This window comes from Pogona vitticeps, chromosome 4 (genome assembly GCF_051106095.1).
Source record: "Pogona vitticeps strain Pit_001003342236 chromosome 4, PviZW2.1, whole genome shotgun sequence".
Classification (NCBI taxonomy): domain Eukaryota; kingdom Metazoa; phylum Chordata; class Lepidosauria; order Squamata; family Agamidae; genus Pogona; species Pogona vitticeps.
The window spans coordinates 60,603,304-60,615,599 of NC_135786.1; the positions used below are offsets into that span (position 1 = coordinate 60,603,304).

At 38.7% G+C, this 12,296-nt stretch overlaps 1 protein-coding gene across 10 annotated transcripts in view; it reads left to right on the forward strand.

Moving 5' to 3' along the window:
- ST3GAL3 (ST3 beta-galactoside alpha-2,3-sialyltransferase 3) overlaps positions 1-12,296 on the forward strand; it is a 243,994-nt gene that overhangs the window by 114,488 nt on the left and 117,210 nt on the right. For all 10 annotated transcript variants that reach the window (XM_020783380.3, XM_072997515.2, XM_078392808.1 and 7 more), the window contains one exon: positions 11,403-11,497. In XM_020783380.3, the coding sequence (XP_020639039.2) occupies positions 11,403-11,497 (95 nt within the window). The remainder of the gene's footprint in view (positions 1-11,402; positions 11,498-12,296) is intronic.

Here is a 12,296-nt window from a genome sequence, read left to right on the forward strand (position 1 = left end):
TCCAAGGAGTCTTCTCTTCTCATGAGATGACCAAAGTATTGGAGCCTCAGCTTCAGGATCTGTCCTTCCAGTGAGCACTCAGGGTTGATTTCCCTCAAAATGGATAGGTGTGTTCTCTTTGCAGTCCAGGGGACTCTCAAGAGTCTCCCCCAGCACCACAATTCAAAAGCATCAATTCTTCGGTGGTCAGCCTTCTTTATGGTCCAGCTCTCACTTCCATACATCACTACTGGAAAAACCATAGCTTTGACTATGCGGACCTTTGTTGGCAAGATGATGTCTCTGCTTTTTAAGATGTTGCCTAAGTTTGTCATCGCTTTCCTCCCAAGAAGCAGGCGTCTTTTAATTTTGTGGCTGCTGTCACCATCTGCAGTGATCAGGGAGCCCAAGAAAGTAAAATCTGTCGCTGCCTTCATCTTTTCCCCTTCTATTTGCCAGGAGGTGATGGGACCAATGGTCATGATCTTAATTTTTTGGATGTTGAGCTTCAGACCATTTTTTTGCACTCTCCTCTTTCACTCTCGTTAAAAGGTTCTTTAATTCCTCCTCAGTAACTGCCGTCAGAGTGTGCATATCTAAGGTTCTTGATATTTTTCCCCGCAATCTTAATTCTGGCTTGGGATTCATCCAGTCCAGCCTTTCCTATGATGTATTTTGCATATAAGTTAAATCAGCGGGGGTACAATATACAGCCTTGTCGTACTCCTTTCCCAATTTTGAGCCAATCAGTTGTTCCATATCCAGTTCTAACTGTTGCTTCCTGTCTCACGTATAGGTTTCTCAGGAGATAGATAAGGTGGTCAGGGACTCCCATTTCTTTAAGCACTTGCCATAGTTTGTTGTGGTCCACACAGTCAAAGGCTTCTGCGTAGTCAATGAAGCCGAAGTAGATGTTTTTCTGGAACTCTCTGGCTTTCTCCATAATCCAGCTCATGTTGGCAATTTGATCTCTAGTTCCTCTGCCCCTTCGGAATCCAGCTTGTACTTCTGGGAGTTCTCGGTCCACATACTGCTGAAGCCTACCTTGCAGGATTTTGAGCATAACCTTGCTAGCATGTGAAATGAGTGCAATTGTACGGTAGTTGAAGCATTCTTTGGCAATGCCCTTCTTTGTGATTGGGATGTAGACTGATCTTTTCCAATCCTCTGGCCACTGCTGAGTTTTCCAAACTTGCTGGCATACTGAGTGTAGCATCTTAACGGTCCCATCTTTTAAGATTTTAAATAGTTCAACTGGAATGCCATCACCTCCACTGACCTTGTTGTTAGACAAGCTTTCTAAGGCCCAATTGACTTCACTCTCCAGGATGTCTGGCTCAAGGTCAGCAACCACACTATCTGGGTTGTCCGGGGCATCCAGATCTTTCTGGTATAATTCCTTTGTGTATTCTTGCCATCTCTTCTTGATGTCTTTTGCTTCTGTTAGGTCCCCACCATTTTTGTCCTTTATTATCTCCATCTTTGCACAAAATGTTCCTTTAATGTCTCCAATTTTCTTGAACAGATCTCTGGTTTTTCCCTTTCTATTATTTTCCTCTGTTTCTTTGCACTGTTCATTTAAGAAGGCCCTCTTGTCTCTCCTTGCTATTCTTTGGAAGTCTGCATTCCATTTTCTGTAACTTTCCCTATCTCCCTTGCATTTTGTTTCCCTTCTCTTCTCTATTTGTAAGGCCTCGTTGGACAGCCACTTTGCTTTCTTGCATTTCCTTTTCTTTGGGATGGTTTTTGTTGCTGCTTCCTTTACATTGTTACTAGCCTCCATCCATAGTTCTTCAGGCACTCTGTCCACCAAATAAAGTTCCTTAAATCTGTTCATCACTTCCACTGTGTATTCATAAGGGATTTAGTTTAGATTATACCTGACTAGCCCAGTGGTTTTTCCTACTCTCTTCAGTTTAAGGTTGCGTTTTGCTATGAGAAGCTGATGATCAGAGCCACAATCAGCTCCAGGTCCTGCTTTTGCTGACTGTATAGAGCTTCTCCATCTTTGGCTGCAGAGAATATAATCAATCTGATTTCGTTATTGCCCATCTGGTGATTTTCATGTGTAGAGTCGCCTCTTGTGTTGTTTGAAAAGAGTGTTTGTGATGACCAGCTTGTTATCTTGACAAAACTCTATTACCTTTGCCCTGCTTCGTTTTGAACTCCAAGACAAACTTCCCTATTGTTCCTCTTATTTTTTGACTCCCTACTGTAGCATTCCATTCCCCTATAATGAGAAGAACACCTTTCTTTGGTGTCAGTTCTAGAAGGTGTTGTAAGTCTTCATAGAATTGGTCAATTTCAGCCTCTTCAGCATCGGTGGTTGGTGCATAAACTTGGATGAATATGATGTTGAAAGATCTGCCTTGGATTCATATTGAAATTATTCTTTATTTTTGAGATTTTATCCCAGTATAGCTTTTCCCACTCTTTTATTGACTATGAGGGCTTCTCCATTTCTTCTACGGGATTCTTTCCCACAATAATAGATATGAGAATTGTCTGAATTGAAGTCACCCATTCCTATCAGTTTTAGTTCACTGATGCCCAGGATGCCAATGTTTATTGTTGCCATCTGATCACATCCAGCTTACCAAGGTTCATAGATCTTACATTCCAGGTTCCTATGCAGTATTTTTCTTTGCAGCATTGGACTTTCCTTTCACTTTCGGCGCCTCTACAGCTGAGCGGACATGGAACCTTTCAGCTTTGGCCCAACCATTTCAGTAGCTCTGGAGCTACTCATACTTGTCCTCCGGTCTTCCTCAGTAGCATGTTGGAAGCCTTCTGACCTGATGGGGTCATCTTCCAGCGTCATATCTTTTAGGCTTTTGTTCCTGTCCATGGCATTTTCTTGGCAAAGATACTGGAGTGGCATTGCTAATTCCTACTCCAGGTGGATTGCGTTTAGTCAGAACTCTCCATTATGACCTTCTCCATCTTGGGTGTCCCTGCACGGCATAGCCCAGAGCTTCCCTGAGTTACTCAAGCCCCTTCACCGTGACGAGACAGCAATCTGTGAAGGGGAGGATTTGCTTACTGTGCACCATTTCCCAGGGGACACCCAAGTGTACTACCTACTATCTACTTCTTCCTTTAAACGGTCACAGATGTCTAAGAGTACCTACCCTTCTAGTCTGTGGCTGTTAAACTATTAGTTCACAAGATTAGGAACATCAGAAGTAGCACCTGAAAAAGGATATTGTAGAGCTGGATAGAGGCATATACAACTATGCATGGTATGGAGACAGGGAACAGAGTTAAGCTTTTCTCAAGCTCTTTCTCATAACACTAGAAGCAGAATCATTCACTGAAGTTAAATGATGGGAACTTCAGGATGGATAAATTCACACAGTCCGCAGTCAGACTGTGGAAGTGACTGCCACACAAATTGTATAGCTTTCAAAGGGGATTAGATAAGTTCATGAGGTTAGTGCCATCAATGCTACTAGTCAGAATAGCTATATATTGTATATCACCTTTACTAATGGTTACTGGGTGACATGAGATGTGCGTGTGTTTTGTGTTGTCAGGTTGCAACTGACTTATAGTGACCCTAATCTCAAGGTAAGTGAGATATTTAAGGAGTGGTTTTATCAGTTCCACTCCCTCAGTGAGTTTTCATGGCCGAGCGGAGATTCAACCCCTGTTCTCCAGAGTTCGTCTATCACTACACTACACTGGGAACTGAGATGTAGGTTACTGTCATGCTATGAGAATTTGGAGGGTAGTGGACATGCCAGTAAAGGTATAATGAGTATGGTTTGAGCAGATAAAAAGAACAAATATTGATGCAGGTGTGACATATCAGCTCCCCCAACCCCATGGTCAATCAATGAACTGAAAACATCTAAGGAGTTGGGAGAGGAAACCTAAGTGGAAAGTACCATCTAGAATGTTCTAGGTTTGTAATCTTGGAATTGATAGCTGTAAATTTGGACGGTGGTTAGGAAGAGAGATTCCCTGATTTATTTTGACACACATACAGGAGTTTGCTGCTGCCTGACTCTAGCATCTACATGACTTGAAACTGGATATTGTGTTTGTGAGTAATAGATGAAGTGTAGAGAGTTTTTTTTATATTGTTGGGGAATGTTATTCTGTATAAGCCCTTAAATGTTTCCTTGTTCAATGCGTCAATGTTTTGTCTACCGAACATGCTGTTGTGGCTTTTCCCCCCTTTTGTCGTCTTTAACATTTTCCTGAATTTTTGTTTGTGATAATGCTTTTGGGTTTTGATGCATTCTTGAAATAAACTTTTCTTTTGTAATTTATCTAAGTATATCTGGGGGTGAGGGGGCTGGTATGCTGAAAAAGGTGTATTGGCCAGAGCAGCACAACCTTTCTTGGTTGTTTTATTTATTTATTTATTTATTTATTTATTTATTTATTTATTTATTTATTTATTTATTTATTTATTTATTTGATTGATTGATTGATTGATTTGTACCCCACCTGTCTGGGCGACTCGTCCACTCTAGGCAAGTGGAATCTGCCTTGTCTGGTTGGTGTGAGGTTTGGGAGGACACAATCAGGAGAGTTTTCCTGACTGTCTTGAGAGAAATAGAGAGAGAAAGGAGAGTAACCACATAGGAAGATTTCCCTTACCATCAATACACCATGTAATTTCACCCACCTAGAACCAAGGGTAACATGGTTGAGTGGGGTTGTTGTGGTCCTTCCTACCTGCCTAGAACTGTGGTGGTAGAATTCATTTCTTGCTGGCAGATTTTCCATAGGCAAGTGCAGTTGTTTGAACAAAATGTTGAACTAAATGAACCTTCAGTTTCATTCAACATTTTTTTTCCACGTCACTAAGATTATCTTGGAAGCTTTGGTGAGGGACGTTGTTGGATTTTATTTTTTAATGTTCAGTATGCAGTGTCCACTGAAGCATTATACAGTGGTGCCTCGCATAACGATTTTAATTGGTTCAAAAAAAAACATTATGTGAAACATCGTTATGCGAAACACTATTTTCCATAGGAATGCATTGGAAACCGGTTAATCCGTTCCAATAGGCACGGATTGCCGTCCTTAAGCGAAAAAACCCATAGGAAACATCGTTAAACGATACAATGTTTCCTCCATTGGAATGTATTGTAGCTGACTCAATACATTTCAATGGCTTTGCGAAGTCAATTTTTGCAAAATTAAGTGTGTCATAAAAGGGTCAAAAATGGTTTTAAATGCTTGGATTAGCTTCTGCACCCTCTAAAACGGATGCAAAAGTTAATTTGGCTTTGATCTGACTTTTCGTTAATTAATGGTGAATTTTTTTCCCCCAACTTTTGACAGCTGTCAAAATCTGACAGCTCCATTATTTCCTATGGGGGAAGAAAAAATTCACAAAAAATTAATGAAGACTCAGCAACTGTTCTAAATTATTGGGTTCGTTAGAGGACCCCCTAAGTTGTGCGCAAACCTGATTTGGCTTTGATCTGAACTTTCGTTAATTTTTTGTAAATTGTTTTCTCCCCCATAGGAAAGCATGGAGCTGTCAGATTTTGACAGGTCCATTGGTTCCTATGGGCCAAAAAAAAAAAATCACAAAAAATTAACGAAAAGTCAGATCAAAGCCAAATCAGGTTTGCACATGACTTAAGGGGTCCTCTAACGAATCCAAGCATTTAGAACCGTTTTTGACCCTTCTAAGACACTTTTTTAATTGAAAAAAAACCATCGTTAAGTGAAGCAGGGGACCTAAAATCGCATTCGTTATGCGAAGCATGGTCCCAAACTTCGCTAAGCGAAAATCGCCCATAGGAAACATCGTTATGCGATGCATATTATTTTCTAAAAAACCACATCGTTATGCGAATTCATCGCTAAACAAGGCAATCGTTAAGCGAGGCACCACTGTATATTTATTAACACTCTCAGATACACATAAAGGGTTGTTTGGATAGAGCTTCCCTTGGCAGAAGCCAGGTTGATTTTCAACTTGTCTAGTTCCTATGCAGTAATAAACTGATTAGTTTAAAACTAAGAGCCCCCCAAAACAAAAGTAAAACATTTTAAAACAAAAAAATATTCCCCCCCCCCACACACATAGTAGTTTTCATTGTGTGGTCTTGGGAAGGGACTCTGAGGCTTGCCCACACCAACATTAAAACGTTGTGTGGTTTACCGAGGGGGCTGGGGGCACAAATTTGTCCCCCAGGCTTCCTAAATTTTCCCATCCTGCTTTAAAATGAGATGTTGATGCTTCCATTTTTCTCTCTGCATCTGTGTCACAGGAAGACAGGGGATCAGACTTGTTGGCCAGCACTGTTCTTTGTTTTGTCATACAGGTCAAAACGGGTCGTCAGTAAAGTGGTTGGATATTCTGTGCAAAATGGACATCAGATATTAGATAAAAATACATACATATGATATTAACACCACTATTATCTTGGAGCCATTGTTCATTATGTGGGCAAGATTTTTTTAAAAAAACAAAATTAGTGTTGATGGCAATGATTGTGACTTTTTATTTGGGAGATTTTTTAAAGAATAGTGTGTAAAAGTCCAGTATGATCACTAAAACAGTAAGAGAATGGCAAAAGGCTATAAGCTGAGGGATGGATCCACATTAAAGTATACATATATCTGAAGATAGAGCTGTCCCCCCTGCCAAGACCCATAATTAATGTGAACTGAATTTCATGCTCTCTATCAGTCAACGTATTTCCATTTGTTTGTTTGTTGCATCTAGATGGAGATGCAGTGTCATCCTGTTCAGTGTTTCCCGACCTGTTGTCAGTTCATTGACTGCTATGTGTAAATTTAATGTATGATGAAGAGAGTCACAGATTAATGCGACTGTGTTGTTCAGATAATGTCTACTTTTGTTTTGCCAAAGACTTGGCTCTTATCCAGACTCTGTCAGCATTTAAGTGGCTTTGGATTACAGTGCTGGCATTGAGCTGCTTGATTGTTCTTGTAATTTTGGATAATGTAGCTAATAACTGTTCTGATGCCCCTCCCTCCTGAAGGTCATCCTATATGACCTTAGGGCTCAATTTTCTCACAAATGTTCACACTATCAAGCCTTTCAGATATGATTCAGACTTTATTGAGTGATACTGTTGTATTGCAAAGTATGTCCAGTGATGGACTTGTCTCATTCTACCTCCTTTAATTGTATGCAATGTTAGCTTGTAGTGAGGACATTTTATCTATGTAAAGATTACATTGTCTGATTGTTGGTCTGGAGGAGTATCTGTGAAGGAAAAGCTTATGCCTAGATGTACAAGCAGATGCTCCTGCATTACTTTATGGTTCAAACCAAAGATCTGAAAAATTAAAGCTAGGGACTCCCTCAGATTTTGCTCAACTCTACTATGCCAACCTAGCAGTTTGAAAGCATGTAAAAATGTGACTAGATAGGTACCACCTCGGTGGGAAGATAACGGTGTTCCGTGTCTAGTCGCGCTGGTCACGTGACCATGGAAACTGTCTTCAGAAAAACGCTGGCTCTATGGCTTGGAAACAGGGATAAGCACCGTGCCCTAGAATTGGACACAACTGGACTAAGGGGAACCTTTACTTTTACCTATTATGTCTCAAAACACCTTGAAATAGCTTCCTTTGGGCTCAAGCCTGCTTCAAGAGCCTTGAGTACTTCAGCTGGTTCATAACACAACTCTACTCTTGATCCCTAAAGTAGTAATTCAGCTCCACCATTTTTAGCATAAAATGCTAAAAAATCCTCCCTTCGTCTGCTCTGGTCTTAGTCTGCGCCATCTGTTTTTAGGATTACTGTTTTCTTCATGTTTTTGTCTTTTATTTTTATTCTCTAGTATACGTGTGTAAGCGCCCAGAGTAGTGCCTCGACACTAATGGGAGCAGGATATAAATTGAATGATTGAACAAACAAACAAGTTACATACAAAATATGCCACTGAAATCATGTCAAGCTCTGATTTTAGCCCAGCTTAATTTGAATTCTGTCTAAAATTTTGACTCCTTGTTATAAACATTATTATGACATGGATAATATTTAAGCATTTTGTTGCTGCAAGTTGCAGTGCATGTTGTGTATGTATGTAATACTGTTAATGGTCAAGAGCTGCTCTCATTCTGGGTCCTGGGTGGTGCAACTCTGGCACTTAGCCAAGAGAATTGGCTCTCATATAAAAATCTAAACAGAAATAGCTTTTAGGTCAAACTGGGGTCTGAAGGACATTTCTTTTCTGAAGCCATACTTTTAGGAAAAACAAGCTTTGAGTTTACTAAGTTGATATTCTAACAGAGTACACATACACACGCAATCTCCTCATTCTCTCTCTCTCTCTCTCAAACACACGATTAAATAAACAAATGTTATTTGAAACTGATCAGGCCAAATCTCTTTCCCTCTTTTTCTTCAACACAAGCTTGAAAAATTGTGAGCTATATATTATATACAGTAAATTTTGTTTCTCCTCATAAATACCTTAAATGTGTTCAGCTTTCCAGAGCATCCATAAAGGTGGGCCTTATGTAATCAGACAAGTTTCCATAGCAAAAAAAGTTCTCTGTTGGTTTTGATTTTATTTGAAAACATCAATGTGCTTTTTAGCCCTTAAAGCCAGGCATCTGTATGACGGCTGGTTTTTCTGGGTATGTTCTTTCCCTTACTATTCACAGCAATATGGAGGATGGGTGCTTGGCAAAACCCTTGTCTTTTTTGATAGTAAGAGTGAGTTCAGGGCACTTCAGCTTACACTTTAAAAGAGTAAAAACTGTTCTGTTCTGGACAGCAAAAAACCTATTGCAGTGAGTGGAGAAACAAGCAAAATCTTGATTTAGGCCAAAACTTTTCTTTACAGTGAGGCCTCCCTAAAATAGCCAGTCTACTATTGATAGTGTTGTTGCACTTGCAGTACTAGCTGAACCAAAACATGGTACATTCCTGTAGTAGATCAAGCTTCTAAAATATATTTGGAGAACAGCCAGAATACAGAAGCAAACAGAAAATGAGAACAATGTGGAAAAAGGGGGAAGGAACTACATGACTCTCACACAAAGGTGTTTCTAACAATTATGAGAATACCTCAACCATGAGGTGAGATTAAAGTCTATCAGACAATTAATTCAGTAAATCCTAATGATAGCCAAAATGAGAGATCTTAATCTTCTGTTCTGTACTCCATATGAGTTCGATCTACTGAGATGAGTGAGTTTGCTAGCAAAAGTGTACTTGTCATGTTTTCTGTTTCTACTAGCCATTTTATAGGAAAATCTCTTACTCTTATGGTGTTTTAGTAGGCATCATGTTAATCCTAATTGTGGTTAAATCTGATGGAATTTGACATCGGATATGCCAAAATGAACTGTCTCTCTGTGTGTGCATACGTGAGAGAGAGCATTTATTTTAGATATCTGATTTTGGAATGTGTATGTATTGTTTATGAACTTGGGGAGGCCATTTTTATAAATATTTTGATTCTCCTTAACTGGTATACAGTACTAAAGTTTGAATGACTTTCTAAAAATCAGTTGACCATTTTAGATGTAGAGGCTGGTTCAGGAATAGTGACAACAAAAATCAAATTATATTACTGTGCTGTGCTTCAAAAGGGAAATAAGTCTTGAAAAAAAAAATCATTACAGAGTGACTTCTCCATTTTTCTGGTAGGACTGAATTTCAACTTCTATTTACTTTCTAAAAAGCAACACTTTCTTCCTATTTTTGCTATGGTTTCCCTAGATGAAAAAGGGCTACCAGGCCCTCTGGCAACTTAGATTGATAGATTTACTGTGGTATCACTCAGCATTGACACAACCAAACAGAAGAGTGTACTGTAGTAGAACTGGAGGGGGATATCTGTTAAATAAGGTTTTGCTATGAAAGGGGTTAGATGAGATTAGGCAGGTAGGGCCAATCAGAGCATTTATCAGGATGCCAAAAAACCTAGAAAATGGTTATGAGATGATTGAAATGAAAACCATTTGCCCATTCTAAGAAAGATCAAGCTTCTGTAACCAGTTAAATTGGCAGAAAATCTAGGATTGTGAGTAGATTCTGAAACTCGTGAAATTCGATATTTTTAAATCCTTACAACTGCTATGTTTAAAGTTCTGTGCCCTGAAATGAACAAAACTACTATGCTTACAATCCCTTCTGGATAAAATGAAATGAATACTTCAAGATTAAAAATTGTAAAAAATTATTGTGGTGTAAACTTTGATGAATTAAAATTCACTTCAAATGCATTACAGTCATTTGTGTTGGTGCCCATGTCTGAATCCTACTCTAGAAGGATTCCCAACAGCTTCTAGTCACTTGCAATTTGTCACTCTTTTTGTGGTCATATATAAACTTTGCTTTTTAATTTGAAATAATTTATTAACTCTGTTGAAAAGCACAGGTTTCTGATTGAATCTCTGTCTTCTCTACTTCCCAGAGTATGTCTGCTTTCATGTGTGTATTTATGTCTACTTCCTACTATCCACCTATAGGAATATATCCTTTGGCAGTTGTTCTCAAAGGGGAGCGTGAGTGTGATGAGAGGATGTGCATCATTGTTATTGAACAGATACACAGTAGTGATGCATCAAATCTTGGTCTGTGCTTTATTTTTATACTTCCATCTCTTCCTGGGAGCATTTTCCTTCAAAGTACACTGTCCAAAGTTTGTTTACTGTTATCCTATTCTTCTCTAATGATTATTGTTGGTGTCTTGTTTCCTTATCTTCCTCCAAATCCATTAAACTCTAAACGAGTCTGCTGTGGCTGATGTTTGCAATAAAATAATTTGTTTTTATGTAGATTGCAGTGTTTATGTAGATTGTAGATTGCAGTGTTCAGAGCACTGTGTATGTAGCATTATACATATACATTTTGTAGATTAGAAGCTGAAAAAGTGACTTGTCTATAACTATCTAGTGAATCCTTAAAACAGGTAAAATTTGAACCAGAGAGTTCTTAATTTGTGGTTTACTCTCCTCATCACTTCACTACACATGTTCTAAGTTATCAAACATACTGAATATAGCAGCAACAATTTCAGAAGTGGCATGAGATTTAGTTTGCATCTTGTGCTAACCCAGCTGAATAGCATATTATGTTGTCTACTATTGTGCATTCAAATTTTACTTGAGAGATTGCCACACTGCTGAAACTTGTGAAGTGAGATGTTATACAAGAATACTGTATATTCTAGGCTCACCGGTTGGTGGACATTTTCAGTCTCCATCTTAATATTGACTGCTTATGTGACTGCTATCATTATGGACTCTAAGCTTTATTTGCCATAGCTGCTAGTGTAATTTTTTTTCAGAGCAATCGTGAGATTAGCATAGCTTTCAGTTTGCACTATACATTTTCTGTTAATTTTTCTCCTGTAACTGGTGGCTCTTAGGTCACATGATTTATAGTCTTCCGTTAGTTAAAACCCTTCTTGAAGAAATATCTTCTCTTTTTAAAGAATCTTCCTCGTTATATTTTTCAGGTTCTCTAAGCCAGCACCAATGTTTTTGGATGATTCTTTCAAAAAATGGGCAAGGATCCGGGACTTTGTACCACCCTTTGGAATTAAAGGACAAGGTAAAATGGCATTGCAGCTTGCGTCAGAATAATTTTTCATGGGTATGAATCTGTCAATGTAGAAAAATGGAGATGCCTTCTATTAGCCATGTTTAGTGTACTTTCCATTAGCAATGTTTAGTGTACCTGCTTGAAACATATGTACCTGTTAATGCAGTATATTGGAGAAAGTTGGATACTCTTTATTAGTGTACGGTTAAAATTCCACTCTGGTCCAACTCTGACTAATGTAAGGTGCTCTGAAATCTTGGCTCAACATAATGGAGCTTTTTTTTAAACTACTTTACAGAAATGAATGAGTGAGACTCAGACAATAGGCGGAAATAATTTTGTATCTAATCTGCATTTTTAAATTTTAGTTACAAATAGTGATGTTATTCAACAAAATGTATAACTTCAGATTATAATCCTGGTTCTGTTTGATATAATCTAACACCTGTTTTCCTGTTGCAAGTAGCAGCAGGACTAGAGAGTAAAAAAAAATAGATAAATATGCGAGGCAGTGTATTTTATTACTTATATAGTGGTCTTAGTTGTCTCAAGGAAAGGAGGATCTGAGAACATAAACTTACCACTGCCATAAACTTTACATCTTGCATAAAGAGAAGTGTCCACACTTTTCCAGTCCCTGTTCCAGGCCAAGTTTTATTTGGGTTAGACATCTTTGGGTGTACACATCTTCTTCCTTTCCCAGTGAATATGTTCTCCTCCTTTCAAAGATGGCAATTAAGTACAGCTCTGTAAATTACTCAAAACGGTAGCTTCAGAAGCCTTTAAAAGTGCTGAGGGAAAGAGGAAT